Below are 26,388 nucleotides of genomic sequence, written 5' to 3' on the forward strand. Positions count from 1 at the left end.
TAAGGGACATACAAGTACATTGAGATTGTTTTTAATAAAAACATATCTCAAAATAAATCACTGCAGAAGTATAAAACATGGGACCTTTAATTAATATGGCCTGAAGCAGGACCATCAGGACAAAACCAATGGATTACACCAACTGGAAAAAATAATTCCTTGTCCGTAAGAGTCCTGGCTGCTCTTTACTGCTAAAAGATTTAAGTGAATCCTGCAGCACAATGCACCATCACAACTATGCCACTTTTATCATGAAGGTATGTGGCAAATGTTAATTAATAAGCTTTAGTGCAACTGGTAGCCAGGCCAGGTAATTTCTTGTCATTATGCTCAGCTACACTAACCTGCTGCTTCCTGTAGCTTTATATTTAGTGTACAGACATGATAGTGGTGTCAGCCTTTTCATTTAACTCACAGTGAACAAAGAAAACAAGCTAATTTTCAAAAATGTCAAACTGTTCCTTTAAGGTTTCACAATGAACCTATTGTACATCATGATGATGGGGAACGCACAGTACAGGACACACACACACACATGATACATAAGCTCTCATGCTCGTACCTGATAGAGCTGAGTGGGCTCTGGGCCTAAAGCTAAAACTGAACACTGACATTTAGACGAAGGCCTGATCACTTGAGTGGTTGATTTTTTTTTTTTTTCTCGTCTGTAAAAATGACAGACGGACCAAATGAAACAATCTCTTTGTCAACCAGACTCATGCAGAGGGCGATGGTACACGATGAGGACGACCCAACGGCACATGAGCGGGGGTTTGAAGTGAGTGCATGTTAGTCTTAAAGGGCCATCGCCTGTGCATTGTGTGTTTGATGGCATTTAAAGGGTTAATGCTTCACAAGCATTCAGCTTTTTTTTTTTTCTTTTTCTCTTTTGAACCGAGAAAAGCTGCCGCGCACACACACACACGCACACGCAGACCCAGCGACGAAAAGACCGAAGGGGGGTACGAGATGTGACAAAGTGAGCGTGGGACGCAACGGAGCGGAGGAACAGCAAGAGAGAAGAGTGAAGGAACAGGAAACAGAAAACGAAGAGACTGGAAGATGACGCCACCTGTGGGCGGGGCCACAGATCACGTCCACAGATGTTACCCATACTTACTCATCACTCCATCAACATGGCAGGAGGCTGGAAATTCAGTTAGTGCTGTATGGGGCTACTGTATGTATACATCAAAATCAAGGTGAGATGGCGCACACTGTGTCATCTCATATCAGAGCGGGATGAACAGTATTACACACACAACTGGTCATGTGGACTCATGGGGTGGTCGGGCAGGTCGGGCTGGAGAAAGAACTGAGGTGAACATGAAGAGTTCTGTGTTGTCGCTTCCCAAACATTCAAGTTATATATATACATATACATATATACATTTACATAGGTATATATATATGTATGTATGTGTTTCCCCCCTTTAGGTTGTTTTTTTTGCAGCCATTTCTATTAACTATTAGGTTTAAATGAACAGGATCTTTGTTTGTCATTTCGGTTTTTGTTATGTTTTTGTTAGTTTTTCTTTTCAGAAGAGACAAGACGATACACGTACACACACTGAAAGAGAGAGAGGAATGAAAGAAAAGAACGTACATATATTTTTTCTTTCTTTTTTTTAAGAAAAAAAAAAAGAAGCTCAATGTAAAATTTTTAAGAGAGGGAGGAAATAAATAAATAAACCCGGTGTAAAAGAAAGAAATGAATGAGCACCATTATGCTGAGAAATGAACGGATCAGATGATGGAAATGACTGGAGTCTAGTTAAAGCTTCAACAAAGCCTTTTACTTATATCGCAAGCAAAGTAGTGTTTCTGGAGTGGCTGCGGGTTGTAGCCAGGGAAACGATGGTGGTGGTGACAATGGTGCCATGGCAGGTAGGTAACTGGGCAGGTGGGTAATGGTGACAACACTTATGATGAACACCAATAGAAACAGAGTGAGTCAGCCCCCGTAGCCACATGGCCCTATTCTGCTGAAGCATCGAAGGATGTCGTGTTGTTTTTTTGTTTTTGTTTTTCCGTTTTTTTTTTTCTCTTTTTTTCCGGGGGTGGGGGGGGGGGTGGTGGTGTCCGTCCCCCCTCCCTCCCTCCCCTCCCTCGACCCACGTCGCTCAGGACAACGCAGCGAGAACAGACCTGTGCGTAGTATGTGTGACAAGTGTGTGCGTGAGGTCGGTTGGGGTGGGGGGGTCGAGGTGGGGCGGGTTCTTTCAGGGGGGGGGAGGGTGACGGACGATGCGGTGGGTTCGAGGGGTGGAGAGGGGCGGGCAGTTGACGTGTTGGGGGGGGGGGGAGGGGGGAGGGGGTCGGACTAAGAGGGCCGGAGCAGGGGCGAAGGGAGGTAAAGTCGTAATGTTCTCAGGGAGTTGTGTGTGTGTCCACTCCCTCCTGTACCTCCCTCGTCCTTCGCTCCCTCCTGTTAGCTCGTCGTCAGGGAGATCGGATGAAAATGTCATGTGTGTGTCCCCCCAGCCCTCTCTTCCGCTCCCTTTTCCTCCCCCTACCCAAGACTCTTCCTCTCCCCCCCGACCCACGTCCAGCTCAGTTATAAGGAGGTCTCCATGCAGTAGAGGTGGGCCAGGTGGGGGGCGGAGGGTTTCACCGGCCTGTCCCTGCCATGATGGTTTTGGTGGTGGCGGTGGTGTTGGTGATGGGGGCTCCGGTTGCTGGGAGCAACCGCGTTGGTGCTGTTGTTGCCATGGGTAACCATTGAACTGATGCTGCTGCTGCTGCTGCTGCTGCTGTTGTTGTTGTTGTTTCGGTTGCACGGGGTCACCGGGAGGCTGTACTGGCGGTAGGGGCGGGTGGGGCGGGTGCGGACCGGGGGCTGGGGCTGGGTGGGAGGGGGCGGCGGCTTGCGGAGGGCCGGGTGCAGGTGCTGGTATCTGCTGAGCTCTGATTCGTCGTCCACGTCGGTGTCGTCGATCAGCGGGATGTTATGGATGAGGTCGTTGATGAGGAACTCCGGGTGGGCCATGAAGTTGTGGATGGAGTTGCGGGATTCCGGTTTCTCCCGGCCCTCGTACAGTGAACTACGGAATGCTTTCACCACTCGCATCTGCCGAGAGGAAAAGAAGGCAAGAAGAGAAGAGGAGGAAAGAGAGCACAGGAAAGGGAGAGGAGAAAGTCAGACATAAGACGGGGGAAAAGAGAAGAGGGGAAACCCAGAGACAGACAGAGTTGTGTCCTCCAGCAGACAAACAGAGTCACAGATAGACGGACACTCAGGGCCAGGTGGCTGCAGTCACAACACATTTAGTCCTCTGGACAAGGTGCAACTTTCTTTATAAGCACAAGCTACAGAGATATTTTGACATAAACATGTTTACCGGTAATTATAATGTAGCTTTTTTTTTTCTCATGTAGAGTGCGCTAAATATGAAGCTACAAACAGCAGCCAATTAGCTTATCTCAGCATCAATACGGGAAACAGACAACAAACTTGACTGTCCAGAATAACTTTGTTAGTCTCATCTGTCCTAAAATTATAGTTTGGCTTTTATAGATAATTGTATACAGTAGCAGACTATCTCTTGGCTAAGAGTAGCTACATGTTGGGTGGTTGTACATATGGCCATCGCTCTCCACACTATTTATCATCACATCTTGTGGCCTGTGTGTAGCACTGGTACTTTTCCAAAAGAATTGTGGACGCGAGGCAGAGTTTATACAACTACAACAACTAGATCGTTCTTCACGTGAACGACACTATAAAAATGTTTCCCCTGTTTTATGGCGTCTCCCCTTAATGGACAATTTAGCACTCTGGTTGTACATAAACACCTTTACTTTGACATAGTTGGACCGGATGTCAAACAATCTCCTAATTTTCGAGGACAACCTGATCCTTACAGGTCTTGGTAGATGGACCTTGTCAGCTTCAGACAGTGCCAGGCTAATTCCCCTCACGTTCCGTCTTCATGCTGGAGCTAAGCGAGATGGCTAATATCTATCTATCTCAGCATGGAAGCAAATAAATCTAAAATAGATTAAATTATTTAAGTAATTATTTAACTAAGTGAATAGAAAGGTAGAAGCACTGCAACACTTCTGTCCTTTTGTTTTTAAGCCAAGTTGTTCTACCACCAGTTATCTATCTATCTATCTATCTATCTATCTATCTATCTATCTATCTATCTATTAGGGCTGGGACGATATGCTTTTCTCCCGATTCGATTCTTCTACGATTTATCGGATGGCGATTCGATTTAAATTGCGATTCTACGATATTGCCGATTCTCTCGATTTTTAGTCTGCATTTTTAACATTTATCTGCACACAAATACTGTAGGGGCCTATAAATTAACATACTCCATTATAAAGTGAACTTAAACCCTTTTCAAAACCTGTACTCTCTGTATGTAAAAAAGGCGAACAAATGCACATTGCACAATATTTAAAAAAATTCACACAAAAAAAAAAAGATTTTTGAAAAAAAAAATCGATTTAAAAATCGTCAAAAAAGATATCGCGATATTTATGTGAATCGATTTTTTCTCCCACCCCTACTATCTATCTATCTATCTATCTATCTATCTATCTATCTATCTATCTATCTATCTATCTATCTATCTATCTATCTATGTAATCTTTATGCCCCACACTGTGGACCAATGATTTTTTTGTTTCTACAAGACGGGTCATCTTATCTATGACTTTGTTCAGCGTTTTGACATAAGTTTGGAACTATAGACAAAGTATCCAACACCTCACCTTGTTAGCATTCAATTCATCACGGTCACGTCTCAAACATGAGTAGATAATGACTAATTCCACCTGACCCTGTGTGTGTCCAACACACGAAAGTGAAAAACAAAAACCAACAACAACAAAAAAGAAAGAAAAAAAAGAAAAAACAAGGTGTTTTGAAATGAGTTGGCTGATGAAATGTTTTTGTCAGTTCTCACAAACCAGTCAAACCTCACAAGACGAGAGCATTCAGTAGCCACCATCACAAAGACCACAGAAGCCTCATGTCATACACACATGGAGGTGTGTGTGTTGTGAGTGTGTGCATGTTTGTGTGTGTGTGTATATACTGTATATATGGGTGGTAAACAGTCGTACCTCAACACACACTGAATCACATGCATGCACACACAAACAAATGAGGGTTGTTAAGCACAGACAGAGAAGAAGCAGGAATGGCCAGTGTGTTAGTTTAATGTACAGTAAAATAAGAATTTGGCAAGAACCTATAGCAGTGACCACACGCACGCACGCACACACACATACACGCGCACGCACACACACATGAACGTGCATGCAGCAGCAGTGAAACTGAGTGAACCAACGGTTGAGTTGTTTCCACATCGTGCAGCTTGGAGGTTGGCGTCTGCATGCATCGCACTGTTGTCAATCACGGGTGCTGTTTGTTAAAGAGAGCTGCTTCATACACACAAACACATTGACAACAAGACAGTGAGTCAGTCAGTCAGTCAGCACTTCTATGCACACACACGCACGCACACACACACACACATGCGCTTGTGCGAAAGGTACTGCGGGCCATGCAGCAGTGAGGAGAGCAGAGTGATTGAAATGATGATGGTGCTGATGATGAAGTTGCTGCAGGATATAAAAAAAAACAAGTCTTGCAAAACAGAAAGGTGACATCACAGAGAATCAGCGGGTCAGAACAGTATGTGATTGGTTAGATTACTAGAAACAGAAGGTGATTGGTTCAAAGGCCGGAGCGAAGCTCAGGCGTCAGCCCTGTCACACACAGAGAGGCAGCCAGGTCATGCTGAATCAGATCTTTGTCACACTCCGCTCCCTCTCTCTCTCTCTCTCACACACACACACACATACACATACATACACATACACACACATACACATCAGAGTGAGGTCTATGAGTGTGCTTCAAGGTGCATTATGCAGTGTATGGTGTATGCGTGCGTAAACACATTCCTTTGCCATGGCAGTTGGTCCATGCACCCTTCCCCACCCTCAAGCCCAAAACAGAGGAAAAGAAGCAGCATGAGCTCAAAAGAAAAAACCAGAGACAAGTTCAATGCAAATATACTGACAGAAACAGGCAGGCAGAGCCCTACATAGAGACAGTTTGGCCCAATGAGATCAACAGAGAGGAGGCTTCTTGACTTGTCCACTGAGACACTGACTGGAGTCCAAACTGTGCTTATGAGAGGTGGATGGTCGGGCAGCTGAATGGAGATCAGCGCTGCAGTTGGCCAAACTAGGAGTAGTCTCTATATATGACTCTGGCATATATGATAGATAGACAGACAGACAGACAGACGAACAGACAGACAGACAAACAGACAGACGGTCAAGCAGTAGGTTCAGTGCTTATCTGTTTTTCCAAAGAGCCTGTCAGACAGCAGAAAAACACCTCATGCAGACTGAGAAGGTTTCAGGATGTTACTTTCTCACTTCATCAGCGCTTTGGTTTGTTTTCATTTTGTCTCCATGGGAAGAGTAAACTTTCGAGTATATAACGCCCACAGTGTGACCAGAGAGGCCAGGAGGTCAGGGCACTGCTGTGTTACTTATGTGTCTCTCTCTCTCTCTCTCTCTCTCTCTCTCCCTCCCTGTCGGCTCGTTCAGCAGTGCTTGATGGAAAAACGATGGACGGTTAAAAGTACGAGGAGAAAAAGGCGCCGGAAGATAGAGAGGCTGCTGTGTGCAAAACAACTGCTGATGAGAAGAAACTGCAACATAAATACAGGGAGAAGCTGTGAGGTAGATGACGGGTTAATGGCTCCCATTTCTCACCATGTGCTGGAAGCCCTGAGCGGCATGTGTGATGACTGAGCTCTAATCTTCAGGATCACCCTGCTCACTTCATTTAAGGAGCCAAAACTGAGGCTGACATCTTCTTTTTTGAATGCAAGAGAACTTAAAGCAAAGGCTTGAGGAGGTGAGGATGGGTCTGAGTCCTGCTCCCCCTTCATAATTCATATAATTTCTCCACTTCTCTGTCATTGCAGGTTGATGAAAGTGGCCCAGTCTGAAATGAAAACAAACTGGATCCATAGATCAGTTCTAAAGATCCAGAGGGATCGCTAAGGTCCAGCACAGCTCAGGTGAATGAAAGCGTGAAGCTGAGGCGCCTTATTGGATGATTTTAATGTATCTATTAAATGCTTTAAATGTTTCTTTCACATCCCTGGACTCTTCTCTTACCCGGCGATGATAGATTTGGCTGTAAAAGTTTAGAAGTCAGGGAGGTTGATGGTGTCGACGTCAGGACTTACGCACATCACACTGCAATGGGGCGCAGTGCCAAGTGTGTGGGCTGGGTCCGCTTTGCAAAGGACTCTGGGTAAGGGGACTGGCGTAATGACCCTGAAGCTAACTGTGAGGACAGGTCGGTGTGTTCTGATAACACATAGTAGAGTGTTTGTTGCTTGAGGATTCCCACATCAGCTTTAAGGTAATCATATGGCCTTAACTCAGTCTGTGGTGCTGTCACCAAACTCCACATAAAGACCATAACCAACAGTTCATCACCCCTGATTAAATACAACTGCAGCTACTGTGTCAATTTTTGTCAGATGCTGTAAATCTGTTGTTTAATTTGAGTGATATTGTGGGAGGGAGAATACCCAGACTTATTCACATACTGTAACATCACTCAGTGGGAACACAGACAGTGTTGCAGTTGATTCCTGTTGACATTTCTTTCTTTTAGAATGGCGGAGCAGAGCCGCGAGCTGCTCAGAGCTACGCTACGGAGGCTAATGGGATTTCTTGGTTTCCCTCATCAAACTCATCAAATACACAATCCAACAACTCCAAAACGCTCTGGTGGACAAGTTGTGACCTGCACATTCACCACGCTATGAGATAATAACAGAACGTTACGAGACAGAGTTGTTTTCGAGGCAAATGCAGAGACTGCTAGCCGAAAAACTGCTCCCAACGGGCATCAGCGGTTTCGCATGAGTTTGCCTCGAAAACAACTCTGTCTCGAGTTTGATGAGGGAAAACAAAAAATCCCATTAGCCTCTGTAGTGTAGCTCTGAGTAGCTCACGGCTCTGCTCCACCGTTCTAAAAATAGCTTGCACTGACAATTAAAGGTAACAAACCTACTGCTATGACTATAGGGATTATGGCAATGGGCCAATTTGCCAAAATGTTGAACTATCCCTTTAAAAGGACAGTGAGAACTTAGCTAGGACTGACTTAGTCCGTTGGACACATGTCCAACAACTTGACTGGTGTGTTTGAGATCAAGATAAAGGAGAAGTTCAAAGACAGCGTTGTCCAACATTGTCAGTATTTATTTAGTTATAAATAAACGGCAAGTCACAAAATTGTGTCCAGTGGATGAACTGGTTTGATTTGGCCGGATGAACTAAAGTTAACTCTTTGTTTATCGTCCTGTCATTTGTGTGCTACTTATCAAGTGTAAACTTGCTAACCTTCAACAACTAAGATGGTTAGCTTTAAACCTGCTGCACATCAGCATCTCACCATTGTCACTCTGAGCATCTTAGCATGCCCACCTCAACGTTTAGCTTGTTGGTTCTGGTCTTTCCATGGGATGTGTTGACAGAATTTTGCTCTATGTGTAAACCCCATCCTGAAACAGGAATAACTGTACATTTGATTTGACCACAGGCTGTGCCAGTTAAACGGGAAGTGATTGAGACAAGCAGCCCTCAGTTGGTCTCATTGAACTTCAATTTCCTGTTCCCATATCGTCCCAATGGTTCGTCCAGGTCCGTGAGATTCTTCATCAGGAAGCGTAACACAAGAAAATGGCTCCATAATACTAGCACTGCTGTTGAGTGAGAGATTTGGACTCAATTAGTTCTTCGGATTCAAGAAAAAGAAATGAAATCACTAAGTATAAATCTCTCAGTCTCTCAGCATCTTTTCTATGTTACCTGTATGTATACCTGCAGTGACTCTACAGTGGCGGAGAGAGTACTTAAACAACAGCCAGGTAACTCCTAGTGTCTGTGCAGAGAACGACCACAACAGTGAGGTGTTAGCAGCGCCAACATTGGGCCTCTCTGTGTCTACACCTAGAGGTGATGGAGCAAGGTGGGGGGGAAGGCAGCGTGGAATGGAGGGAAGGAAAGATGGACGGGAGGGAGCAAGGAAGGTAAGGAGAAGCAACTGAGAAGACGGATGAAGACGATCAAATGAAGAAACGAGCGCAAACGCACGCATGCACACACACACACGCACGCGCACACGCACGCGCACACACACCGATGCACGCACCCACACACTGACAGAGAAACACACAAAAGTCAAACTACGGCTCTCGGATGTGTCAGCAAATGCACACATGTGAACACACTTGCAAACAGGCACACGCAGAACTGACATACAAAAAAAATCAAGAGAAAACATGAGGGGTGGACTCTACTCTAGTAAGGAGATGGAAGGATGACAAAAAGGGATGAGGTAAAGGACAAATTAAGATACAACAGAAGAGAAAAATAGAAAAAATGAAGAGAAACCTACCAAAGAAATCTTATCAGTATGCTACACAATAGCCTGTATTTAGATCTGGTAAAAATCTAAATACCTCTACAAAAGAATAACTCTACTTATGAAGAACAATTAGAACACATTTCCCAGAATATTTCTGCAAACAGGGAACCTGTAATATCTCGTAAAAATACAGAGGAAAGAGGAGAAAACTGTGATGGAGAGAGAGAGAGAAAAGAGGAAAAAACAGAGAGGACAGAGAGAAAAATCAGGACTTTTTGGAGACATCAGGGACGAGGGGGTGGGGCGAAAAACTTGTGACGTCAGAGCTGGAAATACTGTTACAGAAATAACCAGGTGACAACAGTTGCAGCACCGAACAAAAGTGGAGAGGAGCAGAAGAAGGAGAGAGAAAGAAAGAGCAGTAGAAGGAGAGGAAGCTTCTTTTTTTTCCCGGAAGTCTTGTAAACAGCAGTGTGTTATGGGGCTTTTATACTCGAAGGTTTACAGTTTAGAGAATTGCAGAAGCCATATGAAAGCCATTTGGTAATGAGTATGAATTCTATGGCAGTGAATGCTAATCGCAGCATTTATAATAGGATCACAGAGTCGTTACAGCAACGCTAAGTTGTCTTGGATTTTAGACAAGAGAGATGACACCACTCCGACAGATTAGAGATGTTTACAGCCGGGGTCGACCACAGTAACCACGCTTGACCTCATTCACAGACAGGAAATAACACATAGTGCAGGAGGAGCTGCCATTCGCTCTCTGAACGTTCCGACGTGTCCTTGACTCATCAGGTGAACTCAAACTATTTCATCGCTTCAATTTCTTCATCAAAACGTGAGTCGCTGCCTTTGTTGTGTCCGTTTGTGTCAGGACACCTCGGACAGAGAGAGAACAGCCGGCCGCCTCCTGCACCGACCAACACTCAACAACAGAACAGATTCTGGACTGGGACCAGGACTGGAGTTTGGAACCAGACCAGATCAGACCAGAACTACACAGCCGGTCAGGACTGGGTGCTGTTTGAAAAGGGGGGAGAATAAGAGAAAAGAAGAGAGGAGACATTGCACACACACGAGCAGCGAGCGAGCCGGAGGGGACACAACCATAGAGAGTAAAAATACTGCAGTCCACGTGCCGTGCAGCAGAGTGTGTGTTTGTGTTGTGAATGGGTGTCTGTGTGTTGTGAGAGAGAAAGGTGATTGCAAGTGTGTTTTGTAGGTGTGTGTGTGTGTGTGTGTGTGTGTATGTGTGTGTGCATGTGTGTACATGCGTTCGGCGGACTCACTCCCGGGGGCTGGGCTGGTATTGGCTGTTGCGGTGGAGAGAGCTACGTGAGAGGGGGTAGAGATAGTGTTTACGTCGTGGAGCTGACTGAGCACGGAGGAGCGCCGTCTCACCGCTCCCTGAAACGAACCACTTCGCTTGAACGTGCTCACTACCTCCATCTGCAGGACAGAGACAAAACAGCAGCACTCAGTGAAGGCAGGAGAGGCCGGGCTGAGTGCGTGTGTGCATGTGAAAATGCGTGGTGGTTGCGTGTGTCCCTTTAAGACATTCCCCCGTCACAGCAGAAATGACAGACACCACTTTGATTCCCTCTGATGGCAAATCAGTGCATCAGTGATATGCATCACAACTGCTTGTGCAACTGCACATTACTGACTAACAGGATTATAACTGATGAGTGCGTGTGTGCGTGAGTGTTTGCTTGCATGTTGACTTGTTGTCTGCACACTCGGGCGAAACGCTCTTAATGAAAAACTGACCACTTTACACAAACACAGGCACTTAAGCAGAGAGTCTGGATTGGCTCTCCAACACTGCTCAGGAGGCTGTTTCACTCTCTGACTGTCCGTGCTCACACAGACCGGCGCGACCATCATCGGTCAGTTGAAATAATCAATCAAGTTAACAGCCTGCCTACATTGCAACAGCCTGGACACAATGAGTTAACACTCACACACACACACACGCGCGCGCGCGAGTGCTGCTGCAGCAACACACGTGCCGCGCACACAGTCGCAGCATTTATCCTCTCTCATGATGTTTATGAGTGTCTAAAATACCAAGTCAGAGAATCCAGAGCAGAAAAGTTAGCTGTGTTGAAGAGAAGAAAAGTGGAGTCGTTATGTTTGGCACAGGTCAGGAGAAAACAGCAGAGACAAGATGAGAAAGATTGACTTTTGAAGAGTAAGAGCAGTTCAGATAACAGGGTTTGAACTTGAAATACATTTGGTCATCTGTCAAAGAAGAATCAATAATGCAACATGTCGCTTGGAGGAATTTTTCTTTCTTTCCAAAAGTCTCATGTTAGTTTGTACAGGCCATGATACCAGCAGTTTATTTAGGCAATGAAAAATCCCCCACCCCAAAAAGTTAATTATATTTCTCATAAACCAGGTTTAAAGGTCCCATATTGTATAAAGAGAGATTTCCATGTCTTCTTTGATAATAAATCAGCTCCGCGTTCTATATTAAAGGACAATTCCAGGCAAATTCAAGCTGGAGTAATAGTTTCATAAGATTTTAGGTCTAAAAAAAGGAATCTGAAAATGCGATGAATGGGAGCAGACTGATCTTACGCTGTTTAGGCTATTTACATCCCACAAAACCACATTTTTTCCCACAGACAACATCAGATGTCTATTCAAACATACACTGAGGGGTTTGTTTACTTCAAGAAAACTGACATGTTTGTAAACGGAGCTGTAATACAAAGTCTTGCGGGAAAAAATTGCAGTTTTATCGGTTGTAAACAGCCTACAGTGTAAGATCAGTCTGCTCCCATTCAGCGCTGCCGTGGCGATGCAGCGACAGACACAACTACTGCAAAACAGGAGCAATTAAAAAGAAAAATCTTCAAAATCCTTCTTTAAGACCTAAAATCTTAGGAATCTATAGCTCCAGGTTGAATTTGGCCGGAATTGTCCTTTAATATTGTAAAGTTATCAAAGCCTCAGTCCACAGAGAAAGCACACAGTGTATTCAGACACTGAGGCTCAAAATGAGCTGTCAGGGCTTGTGTGACTTTATGATGTCACAGCATAACATTCACCACTCTCAGCGAGGCCTGTAGTTTCTCGAGTGTTCACCTGAAATTTGCTATATTTTCATTCAGATCTCTCAGAAACCACTCCCAGTGCCACCCAGATGCCTGAGAGGGGAGGTGTACAACCATACTGAGATGTTTTTTGTTTTTATATATCCTTTTATTATATGTTCTTATGTATGCATGTACAATATAGGATCTTTAAAAACTTCTAACACCATAATTTCATCAGTCGTCATGGACATTCCCGTCTCTTTGTATTTGTAATTCAGCTTAAACAAACTGCTCATGTGTCATGACCATGTGGAGTTTGTGGTTAAGATGTTGTGTCTTGATATCTGTGTGAGTCTGTGTGTTCCTGTGAAAGGCTTTTGGTTATGGGTTGTTTTGATGGCCCAGTCAAACGGTACCTGGGTCTGGATGCGGTTGAGGCCTCTGAACCAGAGGATCTGTCCGCGGCGCAGCTCTCTCTCGGCACAGTCGATCTCCTCCTCGTCCTCGGCCATCTCTTCCCCTTCCTCCTCCCCGGGCTCCAGGCCCAGCCCGGCCTCCTTCAGGCATGGAAGCCGCTCCGTCGGCACTGTGGCGATCACCTGGAAGCCATGTTTGTCACTTTATATGGTGTGTGTGACACTGAGCAGCTGTGAGTTTTTCCAAGCATGATTCATGCAGATAAAATCTGATTATTTCAACTTCGGCATTCAGCAGGGAACAGAACAGAGCATAAGTGTCAATATGAAAATGTTTCCTTAGCCTCACCTCAGGGGAAACTAAGTAAACCAGGCCTGCCAGCCTACACTTGCTCAGTGTGGTTTGACTCAGCAGGCTGAAGAGCTGCTTACCTGCCCCCAGAGCAGCTCTCCAACTCCCACGAAAAGACACCAGAGCCACTGCTCCACGTTGAGAGGGGCACAGCTGAAGGGCTTCCCTCCAAACTGCACGATCACGATCTGCGGCAGAGACACAAGGAGGGATATCATTACTGTCAGACACGCAAACACAAGCGTCAGGGGAGGAACCAGCACTGCACCATCTATCGCTGCTGCACCAACCACAGTCAACATGTCCTCTGGTATGTCACGACTGGAGGAGGAGGAAAACACTCTGTGACATTGTCACTGTTTTCCCGTCCTGTAATGTGCCCAAACACACTCCAACATTTTTTGTATTACTACTGCAATCAATTATACATGGTGTGTACTAACCATTAGTGGGATACTTAGATCCTAACTCTCCTTTTTCACAATTTGACGCGTATGTAGAGGGTGTAATTAGGAACACTCGAAGAGAACCTAATACTATGTGAGGTGGTGTAGGGCTGGGAATCAGCAGGGACCTCAACATACAATACTTTCATGATACTTAATTCATGATACCATTGCAACTTTAAACATTTTGTGATAAATATTGCAGTGACATTGCGATACGCTTTTTGCAGCTGCAAATTGTGTAAAGGAAAACGTTGTCAACAACTGTCATATCAAATAAGATAAGGATCTCAGGAAGAAACATTTTAAATTTAATGAGGCATTTAAAAAACGTTTTTTTAGTTTGGACAGTGAGCCACAGCTCAAGATCCCCTCACAACAACATCAGCAACACTGATGATGATTTCATCTATTTACCAGGAAATACTGTAAAAAAAAATAAATAAAAAAACTGTATTACTGGAAATCCTTGAAACAAATTCATTCTGGGAAACATGACCTCAGTCGTAACAGTCATAACAATTGTACCACTCCTTCTGCCACTGTGTAAAAGAAACATTAAGAACTAGTCTGCATTAGTAATGGTTTGGAGTCAGTGTCTTTAAAGCAGGGCTCCGCTGACACGTCCCTGTAGGTCTACCGTCCTGCACCAGTGGAGGTGATTTATCATCTTCATCATCATTAATCTCAGTCGGGACTACTGTACACATACACATTAACATTATCTGTCTGCACACAGTCCATCTTTCTTTTTATCTCTCCCTCTCTCAAGCTGCCTCCACTGTTCAGCCCTCTCTCATCTCTTCTCCTCCAAACTCCTCTGAACCATTTCTTTGTCTCTCTCACTGCCGTACCCCTCCAGCTATCTTTCTTCTCTTGTTCTTCCCCAGAGTGCCACCAAGCACTGAAGAGCTTTGGAAAATATCCTTCTTCTTTCTTCTTCGTCTCTCTTCACCTCTCACTCTGTCATTGTTTGCTTGTCTGTGTACCCAGAGTTCCCTGCTCAGTGAAGTGGATTCACTGTAAGTCAGTTTAACAAACAGCCCTGTTTGGGTTGGTGAAGTTTGGACTTGTATCACTGGGCAGAATCGAGGTTTAAGTGTAAAAGACAGTCTGTCTGTCTTTACATATACAGAGTGAGACGTGAATGAGACAGCAGCCATCTGTAGAAATGTTCAAGTTTGTAGCACTTATATATTCCAGTCCCCAGCCATTCACAACCACCTGGTCACGATCAGTCTCCTCCTGTCACTGAAGGCCACAGAGCATTCACTACTACATTTGTACTTTCTAAATCTAATTCAAATTACAATCAAACCCTTGCAAAGTGCACCATCTCTATTGAAAATCTAATAAAAGATCATTTTAATTGACAGTCTTTTTCATTGACTCCAGCGATAAAGAGATGTAATACATCCTACATATAAAATAACTCTCTAAATGGAAGAAATAAACTACTTCCATTCAGTGGTGACACAAACAAGCGTTCTTCAGTCTGGACTTCCCAAGTGATCAGATTTAAATTAGTCCATGTCCACAACTGTTATTAAAGTTCCATACTGTATAAAGTGAGCTTTCCATGTCTTTTATGATTATAAACCAGGTCTATGTTGGTCTATGTAAACCCTCAGTCCACAGAGAAATGCACACAGCCTGTATTCAGAAATTGGGCCTTAAAATGAGCCATGAGGATTTCCATAACAAAGAGACCCCAAGGAGTTTGCTTTTGGCTATAAAAGAGTCTCATATTAATGTGGATGAATCTACATTACCCACACATGTTAATGGGTCCGTTTTCGATAAATATATCATTTTGTCTTTATACTTATTTTGATATTATTATTTAGTGGTCGACTCACCCAGCATTTCCTAGTTTCGGTTTCCCGGACGCTGCTGGGAATTATGCCGTCGGTTCGCTAGTTGGCATCGTTTGTGGTCGGAACTACGACGGTATTTGATCGTTTTCGAACCTCTGACCTTCGTTCTTGATTAATGAAAACACTCTTGGCAAATGTTTTCCTTTCGTCAGTCTTGCACCGGTCCAGGAATTTGACTGTGCGCATGGAGGCTCATGGGAAATGTAGTGTGAAAACACTTCCGCTTTCCGAAAGTCCTCGTAGTCACTTTAATTGTCACTACTCTCAGCCACCACCCCCCCCCACCCTCCAAACCCCACCCTCCTTGACCAATCCAACCTTGCAAGGATTTGATTGGATGAAATCTGCAATAGGCTATTATATTAAGTGTCATATAGTCAGTCAATCAAAAGAGAGGCTCCTCCTCTGTATAATAAGGGTTTTATGAATAAAACCTTGGTTTTTTCTCTCACCTTCCCCACATTCCTGACTGTATTCCCACCATTACTATAGAATAAATACAAAATACCTCAAACTGATCTTAAACACTGGACAACACCAACAACTGACAATGTTAAGTAGAGAAAACCATTAAAGGCCATAACCGCACCTGCACAGCAAACGTTCCCAGAACGATGGAACAGAAGATTGGGTTGGCAAATATGCCGTCAAAGACGTTCCTCTCTCCGTGGATCTTGCGGGCGTTGATCTCGTTGAACAGCTGCATGAGGACGAAGGTGTTGAAGATGATGGTGTAGTGCTCAGAGGGGGGCGAGTGGAGCGGGGCGTTGCGGCCACTGTCGATGTTAAATATGCGCTCACCTGGAGGGAAAGGACAGGAGGTGAGAGATGTGTTCATTAGGGAGTGTGGTTGATCTGCTGCCAGGCAAATCAACTTTTTAACACAGCAGCAGTGTGTTTGTGTGTGTCCACCCAGGCACCGTGTTATCTTGTCTATAAAAACAGGCTGAGAATAAAACCTGAACGACATAATACCCCGATCAATCGTCTGTGTGTGTGTGTGTGCTCACCGATGAACAGCAAGGTGAAGATGATGACCAGCTGGTACACTCCATGACCCAGGATGTTCTTCATCATGGTCAGTGAGATGAGCGGGTTGTTCCGGCCGTAGGGTTTCCGTAGCAACAGGTCCTCGGTGGGGGGTTCGGTGGCCAGGGCCAGAGAAGCGAAAGTGTCCATGATCAGATTCACCCACAGCATCTGCACCGCCTTCAGAGGAGAGTCCTGTGGAGAGATTTGCAGCCAGAGGCCTGGGTCATGAACCAGTACGCTGACATGAGTCTGACCTCCCTGAACCCCGACCCCAGTGATGAGACAGGCCTGCGCCCCCGCCTACTCACATTAAGAGCAACTTTTGTGTCAAAATGAATCATTAGAGTCTGTTAATACATTCATCGACCAGGTTATATAAGCAACAGGACAAAAGTTTTGTTTAATTTGTGTTGCTTCTTTCTGTTCCACAAGTTCATGATCTGTTAAAAGGGATCAGGTCTCTTGTGGTGATGTGTGTGTGCGTGCGTTGGGTTTTCTCTTGTTCTTTTTGTGTGGATTATTGGCTTAGTTAATGACACTGAAAACAGATGTCAAGTAGCAGAGGTGGGATAAAAGGGTTTGCAGTTAATAACACTGTGTAAAAGTTGGAGGCTGTGTGTGTGTCGTACAGGTTTTACTGGCGTTGTGGGGACCTAAAGATATCCAGGATGAGGTTATGAGGACATGTCTTCCTCATGGGGACACAAAGCAGGTTAATGTAAATAGTAGAAGCACTAGTTTTGGTTATTCTTGCATAGATGGATGTAAATGAATGTGTTGAATAACTAGCATTTTAGTGCTTGCTTTAACAGATACAGGCTGAGTGTGTATGGTGTGTGTGCCTGTGTGTGTGTCAGCATGCATGTTTATTAATAGATCTGTCTACCTGAGTGATGCAGGCCCCAGTGAATGCCACTATGACAGCTACTACATTGACCGTGAGCTGGAACTGCAGGAACTTGGAAATGCTATCGTAGACATTTCGTCCCCACATCACCGCCTTGACGATGCTGCTGAAGTTGTCATCCGTCAGGATGATGTCCGACGCCTCTTTAGCCACGTCTGTCCCCGCAATACCCTGAGACAGAGATTAAGACAGAGTGAGGAGGAGACAGAGGACTCGTGACATGATGCGAGCATTCAAGCGTTCAAATTATTTTGGAGAGATGCCGTCTCAATATCTTGTTGTCCTGCCCCCAAGTGCTAACACTTGGCATGAGTAAGAGCTGTGGCCAAATATCAAATGCATGGTATATAATAGTGCTTCTGTTAATCAAATACGATATACTCATACATATACTCATACTTTTGAGATATGCATTCTTCCACAAATATATTGATTATTTTAAATATCCCACATTGTATTAAGTGTCTGTTTTCTATATTATTGCTGTGGGACCATCAGGCATTCACTAATAATTTGTACCTAAAATCTACCTTAACTTTTGAGAAAATTGTTGCACTTTAATTATTTGGTAGAATTTTCTCTATTGACAATCAAATAAATGACATTCTTAAAAGTATTTTTTATGGACTACAGCAATGTCTGACACCCGAGACATAAAACATAAAACACATAAAATAGCTCTATAAATTGTACATTTATAATCAGAGTGACATTATTCCATGTCCATATTGAATTAAGAGATTTCCATGGCTTTTTTGATTATAAATCAGCTCTAGGTTCTATATTAATACTGTGAAAGTATCAAAGCCTCAGTCCACAGAGAAATGCACACAGACTCTATTCAGACACTGAGCCCTAAAATAAGCCATTAGGAGCTCTGTAACTTTGTGATGTCACAACAAAGCAATCACCAATTTCAGCCCCACCCCAAGCCCTGCCCACCTCCTAACCTTGCAGCAAGGTAAACCCGACTCAAGTGTTGAAATACGCTAAATTAATTTTTTATTTGATCCTTTAGAAAACAGTCAGCCAATCAGAAGGATCAGAGCCACCTCTTTTCTGATTGGAGGTTATGGAAACTTCAAATGAAACACTAAGAAAATGTAATATTAAATCATTAATACATTGTGTTGGTCCACATTGTATGTAAAGGAGCTCTTGTTCCTACAATTGGATCTATATACGTCTATTACTACAGCACATGAATGAGCTGAAGAATAATATTTCAGGTTACCATGGCAAAGCCGACATCAGCCTTCTTCAAAGCTGGTCCATCATTAGTTCCATCTCCTGTTACTGCGACAACCTGCCTCTGCTCTATGACGGTGCTGTCAATGATGCCTGCACACAAACAGGAACGAAAAATCAGCTCTTGTTGTGTATGAATGGATATCTGTGTGTGTGTGTGTGTGTGTGAGTAATGAACCTAAAACTCACCTTTAACCAGTGTGTGCTTGTCCGTTGGTGAAGATCGAGCCAATACACGGAGTTTGGGCCAGATTTTGTCGATGCGTTCCTGCTCAATCTGTCCATCAGAAGGAGGGAAAACGGAGGAAAGAGTGTGTGATGATGACTAAACAACAGATTGACAACTCCCTCCTGTCACTATAGATGTTGTGTTGATCCAAAGTGCTAGGCAGATTTGGCAGCGCTGTGAAACGAGCCTTTATATCAACTTGACCACAGTGCACTCTCACACAATGACAATTTACACACAGCATTTAAATTTAAATTTTAATTCGTGCTGCAGAACCACAGCGCTAATCAGCAGCTAATCCATCCTATTAAACATGCTGCTAAATTCAAATTATACAGTTAAATGGGGTGAGATGAAAGCAGAGCGCACTGACTGCAGAGGACAAAGACACATCATACTGAATGTCAGACATAACTCACTGCAGAACAGACGTCTGAGCAGCAGTTTACTCAAAGACCTTCATCCCTGGAGGACTATGGCCAAATAGTTATTATTCTTTTTTTTTTTTACTTACTTATCAAAACACTTAAGGGTGGTGGGCCCATTTCTTGTAATGTACAATGTCTAGTAATGTATTTTTGAACCTACATCTAGCACTTTCTGATAAACCAATTTTTTTTTATCAACTTTTACTTTTATAGACTTTTTCTATTTTAGTGTGTTAGTTATTACTTATTGTTTATTTATTGTATTACTATAGTACTGAGACCTGAGTACTGCATTCCGTTCCTCATGTTTAATGTTGTGAAAGAGGGTCTCTATCTAGTTATTTCCACATGAAAAACAATATAGATGGATGTTTTTTGTACTTATTACACCACTACATTGATTTGACAGAATTAATTATTGAGTAGCAATTAGTTGTTGATGTTTTTCAGATTGAGCTTTAAAAAAAACTATAAATGATTAGGGTTTTAATCGTATCAGGTCGTTATAAAACAAACAAGCGTCTTCATTTTGGCTCATAAAAAAATGTTGTTCTATCTTTAAAAACAAAAAGATGTGTGTTGCCTTTTGAGTTCATTTTCAGAAAACGTATGACATTTTCCCCTGCATCACGCCAACTTGCGACCCCAGCTCACCTCTCCTTTCTCGTTCCTGATTCGTCGGTTGAAGTCTTTGCCCTCTAGACAAATGAAGTCATCCCCGGGGTGGATGATGCCACATTTAGCCGCGATGGCCCTGGCTGTGTTGATGTTGTCTCCAGTCACCATTCGCACCGTGATGCCTGCGCGCTGACACTTACGGATGGCGTCAGGCACCTTAGAGAGATAGAAAGAAGAAACGTGTTCAAAAACACAGTCTGAGCCGCTCTTTAAAATACAGATTAACATCCAACACACGCTCACAACGGCAGATGAAACTCTGCGGTGTCTTACCTCAGGCCGCACTGGGTCTTCTATCCCAACAATGGTGATGCAGGTCAACTCCGTCACTATCTCTGCCTCGTTTTCCCAGTCTGGCTCGGGATTAGACGGCAGGTCCCGATATGCAATGCAGATGGTCCTCAACCCCTCACACGCCATTGGTTCAATGACCTATTCATCAGTAATCATTACAGCTCTGATCAGAAAAAACAGCTCCGCAATATATCACCAACTTTACCATGACACTTCATACTAGGGGTGCACCGAATGGCATTTTTTGGCCGAAGCCGAATACCGAATAAAATCAAAACGCTTGGCCGAATAACCGAATAATACCGAATACCGAAAGTGGTTATAAAGTTTTTAAATAAAATATTTTTTTAAACTTAATTTTCAAGGAAAGTAAATGTTTATTGACTATTCTGACAGTTTTTGAATATTCCAGTTGCCGTTGCTCATCAAAAAAGCAAGTTAACAAGTTTTCATTTAGGCCTATATCAGCCCATTGTGAGTGCTGAAAGATCTATGCAAGTACATTCCAAAAAAACCCAAATGTCTTTTAAAACAGTGGGCTACTAGACATTTCAGGCGACCTTGAAATTGAAATATATTCGGTTAGCGAATATTTGGTGCATCCCTACTTCATACATCTCTCACAACATCTGATCTGATGCAAACACTGGATTAAATTGCCTGCCCACAGTTTGTGAGTTCATGTCTGACGACCTTTTGTGAGAATACTCTGTGACAGGGCTGTGGGGGAAAGACCCCCAGCCGACCGCAGACAGCAGAGCAGAGGGAAGACAACGTGACGCGAAGAAGAGGAGACATAAAGCTGCCACTTTGCAAACCGAGCAACTGAGCTGGAAATAAAGTTGTGTAAGGAGGAGAGTTATTTTTCTCACGGCGCTAGCTGCGTTCATCATGAGCCAGATTTAGGTCAGTCAGCCTGTCAGTCAGCGAAACAATGCTCGCTCAGCCTGCACGGGCTCATCCGCTGTATGTGGAGCAGATACATGTGTTTGGCTGCTAAATATCTTACATACACATGGACTGATATAGTGAAGAGGTTTTCTATCTACCAGATTTGGACCATATACTCTGTCTGATGTGGTTTCAGCTGTGCTTGCTTATCAGACATTTGTTTTGATCAGAACAGTCTCAGGATGTAATAACTTCATTTCCGCTCCATCCTGAGAGCATTCAAATCACCTGACGGCTCTTCAAAGTTTGTTTTGTATTAGCTTTTGAGGCGCAGGATGGTTTCTGTCAGATCTGATCGTTATCGTGACTGCAAAAGTCTCCGTGAACAATTATTAGCTACATGACACACGAGGCACAAACGGTGGCACCTGCACCTAGATAAGAAAAACGGTAGAGAGAAAGCAACACACGGGCTGAACCGAGTGAGCAGCCGTTACAACAATGCTGTCAAGACAACATTTTCAAAAACATTATTTGCTATTTTGTGAAAGGCATCTGTTTTCTGTAAACAGTAATGAGAAGATTGACACTACTCTCATATCTCCATGACTTATTTCCTTATAATTTACTTTTTTTTTTTTTTTTAAATTTCTTTCTTCTTTTCCCCTTCATTTCAAACAAAACTAACATATTTCATAAACTATAGACGCTAGTAATTTGCACTTTGAAGTTTTGGATCATCAGGTCTCACCTGTTTGACCATCTCATCTCTGTCTCGTGGTCGGAAAGAGCGCGCCTCTCCATTGGCATCCAGGAGGTAGGAACACCTGGAGACAGGTAAATATAAAGTTTGCTCTATTCATCCATCATTAATCATTAGATACAATTATTCCACTTTCCACCTCCCTCATCTTCACCCATCACTCACTTCTTCAGCATAATTTCAGAAGCTCCTTTGCTGTAGAGGCGGAAGGAACCGTCAGGCAGCTTGATCACCGTACTCATGGATTTACGCACCGAGTTGAATGTATACACCTAGAGAGAGAGAGAGAGGAAATCAGTTGTAATCATTTACACCCTCATCATTTAATAAGTGGTTGCAGTTTATGTTAAAGAACATGAAATAACATTGGAACCCATTCTTGGACATTGCTAAAAACTACAGCTGTTTAACAATTGTTTTTTGATGCATGAATAAAACATCTTCTGTTGTTTTGGCCTTTGGCCCGACCCATAGTTTGAATCAGTTGTAAACCATCTCTGCTGGTAGTTCAGTTACCACTCAGGTGGCGCCATCATGTTATAATTTGAGCATGTTGTTTGATGCCAAATGCAGTGAGGCCTTTGAGGGTTTCTGGACAATATTTGTCATGATTTCGGTTGAGGTATAATAAAGTTACATTTAAATGTAGCAAGCATGTTTTGAATTAAACACTTGAGAAAAATTTCTGATTCATTGCAATTAAATATCATAATTCATTGACAGCCCAGCAACAACAAAAAAGATTGTGTTTACAACAGACATTTGACTTAACAACTTTTCTACAACTATTTTAATGAAAGGCTGGATTTTTAAGACTGAACACTTTGTTGTGACATTAGTTTGTACATAACATGAGTGCACAGAAAGAAACACCCTGTCTATTCTTTGTCTCTTTACTACTGCAGGAAGGTGGTGTTGGTGCTGTCTGTGACGTCTTGCAGTAAATTGCTGAGAGAAATCCCAGCGCCTGTGATCCTTGTCTACTGTACGGCACGATGCAGATTGAGACCTGCTACATCATCAGAAGTGCAACAAACTGCATCTGTGTATTGTGACCTACTTCAGGGGACTGCGAGTGTGCCAAGCTACCATGTGAGCTTTAATCTGCGATATCTGATTCCTGTATAGTAAAGCATCCTGCCAAAATATATAGAGTTATACTACACAATTTTACTAATGCCTTTTGTTTACTCCAACACTCCTACACACAGGGTCCTGAACTGAGGCTGAGAATCTAGTGCAACCACAGCACATGTTCAACATGTATGGATGAATATGTATTTAAACTAACTGTAAGAGATAAACTGTGACAAAGTCCTCTGTTCAGGCTGCAGCAGGTAACTATTAATACATTATAATTGTGAGGGTGGATGTGGTGCATGGTCCCTTACCTTGTACAGTCTCTCCTCTGGGATCTGCTCTCTGACAGGGGTGTAGTCCTGCTGTAGATCTAATACAAATCCCAGCAGGCCACACTCTGTCTTGTTGCCCACCTGCTTGGCCAGACCCCCCTCCACATCAGGTGGCTGATGGACGATTCGATCGAAGCGAGTTGAGGTGGTAGATTCGAGGGAGGAAAACAGAAAAGTACACGACAGAGTGATGAGAGAGGAAACAAACAAACAGAAAAAACGATAATCCACAAGGTCAGAGAGGGACTCTCTGCAAAACAACACGATCTCTGTCCGTGCATGACTCACTAAGATCTTGGAGGTGTAGGCGCTGTTGATGGCGATAGCGTTGACTAACAGGTCCAGTGTTCGGGAGTTGATCTGTCCAGGGTCCGGGACCACTCGGTGGTGCACGTCACCTGGGCAACAACAATCTAACTTTAACACATTTCAATAATAATCTCTGCACTCTCAACCTACGTGTTATCTCCAGCTGCCTCCATCATATATATGATATCTGAGAGAGTGTGATAGAACAGTAAGTACCCAGGCCGACAGAGAGATGTTACAGACTAAATCAATCAGGTAAACATGACAACCGTGTACGTGCGCTAGTTAATCTAATCCAGTGGTCACTTTTTTTGTGTGTCTCCCAGTCATTGTGACCAACAGGTCGAAGCAGATGGCCGCCAACCCCTAAGCCCCTAAGTTTTTCCTCCCCACTGCTGCTGAGTGTTGGCTTCCTGTGGGTCCTGCTGGGTTTCTCTCTATAGTAAAATAAAGCTTGACCTAAAGTGTCTTGAGATGATGCAGCATATTATGATTTCCTGCTACACTGGGCTGTATAATATGTAAATAAATAAATAAATAAAACATCACACTTCAATTACATGGGCAGATATTGTGACTGCAGTATGCAATAGTGATTTCAGTGTGGATGGACATGTTTGCTTTGATTTGTCTCTTAAGAAATATGAAAATCGCTGATGTGACTTTTGTAAGGTCTTGTACCAAGCAAACATGTTCCGTTGCATCATGACAATATGATTTGCCCGCCACGGCGTCTCTGTACTGTAGCATCACAACACTTTTGGTGCTGACACTGCACAAATTGCATCCCCTGCCATTTGAATATTGCACTTGGCCATATAGCAATTATGATGACACTGCAATTAATTATGCAGCTCTACCAATATGCATATAAAACTGAATAAAATCTTAATTAAACATTTTCATGCCAATTCCCGCTCTTGCAACTTATCTAGTTTAACTTTATAATATGCATTTATATATTGGTAATGTAAAGTGACTATGAACACTATGGAACATGTGGATTTAGTAAAACAATATGTCTATTCTTCTTTGCTTAAAGGGATAGTTCAACATTTTGGCAAACGGCTCTGCTCTGCCGTTCTAAAAATAGCTTGCACCGACAATTAAAGGTAACGAACCTACTCCTAAACCTATAGGGATTATGGCAATGGGCAAATTTGCCAAAATGTTGAACTATCCCTTTAAAGTGTTCCAGATTTCTAACATGTCTGTTGCACCTACTTGGCACAACTACCTCAGGTGATTAAATGTCATCATCTTATGACGCTTAAGGAGGATCAATAAAGACTTTTTTGGGCTTCTCACTCACCTAGGTAAGTCTGCACAACGGTCATGCGGTTGGTGGTGAGGGTGCCGGTCTTGTCGGAGCAGATGGCTGTGGCGTTGCCCATGGTCTCGCAGGCATCCAGATGGCGCACAAGGTTGTTGTCCTTCATCATTTTCTACATGGGACACGGTGATGGAGAGCAGAGGGATGTGCGAGGGGTGGAAAGAAGGGTGGGGTAAGAGTGAATGATGACAGATAGAGGAGTGGGTGGAAGGACAGAGAGGCAGAGAGAAATGGATTGATGAAAGGAAGGAGAGAGGAAGGAAAAATTCAATACCTCTTCACTTAAATGAAAATTCATGGTAAATAAGATATAAGATATTCTTGAAGGAGTGAATGCCGTGGATGTTACTGACTGACGTTGACCTTGTGTGGGTAAAGCATAGTGATTAATGTAGGCTCACATGATACAAGTGCATATGTGGAAAAAAAATGTAAGTAATTAATGTCATGAATAAACCACTGTTGAGGATGTGTGTGGTCCTGTATTTGTACATTCCACTTTTTAAATGAATTGAAATAAAAGTTAAAACCGCAAAACTCAGGTTCTTTTTATTGAGTTATGTCTCGATCGTAGATTTTTTTGTTCACCTGTTTTATTTTTTATACCTGTATTTATTTTACTGTTTATTTGCATCACCTCTTAACATGTTTATGCTAATTCATTGCAACTTTTGTTTCTGATGTACAGTTAACACACATTCAGTGACTGACCTTTGACCAACCCACAGTTTGAATCAAACCGTCTGAAACATTTAGATACTGCCACCATGTTATTATTTAAGCTTTTTAAATATATATATATGCTATGAGTTTCTGGACAATTTACAGCATATTTCTCCACTATTAAACACTTAAATATTCCTTTGTGGCGCATTTTGAACAAATAAAAAACATGTAGTTAATTTGTGATTAATCGTGATTTACTAAGGACCCTCATCCAGTTAATCACGATGAAATATTTACATTGATTGACAGCCTTGGCTTTTTACCTTTGGGCAGAGCAAGGCTGGCTGATTACCTGTCTTTAGTCATCATGCAAAGCTAAGTCAGCAATAGATATGAGACTGGTGTCAATTCTCTTATCTAACCCTTGGCTTTCCATATATAAAAAGCAAAAGAGTAGAAGAAAGCGTTGTTTACATGTAGAACATGCTCCACCCCCTGAAGTGAAACATGCTGTACTTTCAGCAGGTTCACGTCTCGATGCTGTCCTCACACACCCATGGGTTTGATTATTACACACCCATAGTTACACTGATTATACAACCTGTAACTCATATGTGTCAAATC

General features: G+C 43.1%; 1 protein-coding gene across 7 annotated transcripts in view; it reads right to left on the minus strand.

Moving 5' to 3' along the window:
- Positions 1–663: 663 nt before the first annotated feature.
- The window catches only part of atp2b3b (ATPase plasma membrane Ca2+ transporting 3b), a 45,138-nt gene continuing 19,413 nt past the window's right edge, over positions 664–26,388 (minus strand). For 4 of the 7 annotated variants that reach the window (XM_085781016.1, XM_085781014.1, XM_085781017.1 and 1 more), the window contains 16 exons: positions 25,078–25,210; positions 23,745–23,854; positions 23,436–23,570; positions 22,210–22,316; positions 22,033–22,108; positions 20,370–20,528; positions 20,073–20,252; positions 18,951–19,038; positions 18,748–18,854; positions 17,493–17,684; positions 16,585–16,798; positions 16,164–16,375; positions 13,332–13,439; positions 12,900–13,082; positions 10,726–10,885; positions 664–3,070 (listed from right to left, as the gene is read on the minus strand). In XM_085781016.1, the coding sequence (XP_085637142.1) occupies positions 3,045–3,070; positions 10,726–10,885; positions 12,900–13,082; positions 13,332–13,439; positions 16,164–16,375; positions 16,585–16,798; positions 17,493–17,684; positions 18,748–18,854; positions 18,951–19,038; positions 20,073–20,252; positions 20,370–20,528; positions 22,033–22,108; positions 22,210–22,316; positions 23,436–23,570; positions 23,745–23,854; positions 25,078–25,210 (2,190 nt within the window). In that variant the 3' untranslated portion in view covers positions 664–3,044. The remainder of the gene's footprint in view (positions 3,071–10,725; positions 10,886–12,899; positions 13,083–13,331; positions 13,440–16,163; positions 16,376–16,584; positions 16,799–17,492; positions 17,685–18,747; positions 18,855–18,950; positions 19,039–20,072; positions 20,253–20,369; positions 20,529–22,032; positions 22,109–22,209; positions 22,317–23,435; positions 23,571–23,744; positions 23,855–25,077; positions 25,211–26,388) is intronic. The other 3 variants (XM_085781012.1, XM_085781013.1, XM_085781011.1) reach the window with 2 other exon arrangements.

This window comes from Trachurus japonicus, chromosome 7, assembly GCF_045865225.1.
Source record: "Trachurus japonicus isolate A0001 chromosome 7, Traja_1.0".
In the NCBI taxonomy this organism is placed as follows: Eukaryota; Metazoa; Chordata; class Actinopteri; order Carangiformes; family Carangidae; genus Trachurus; species Trachurus japonicus.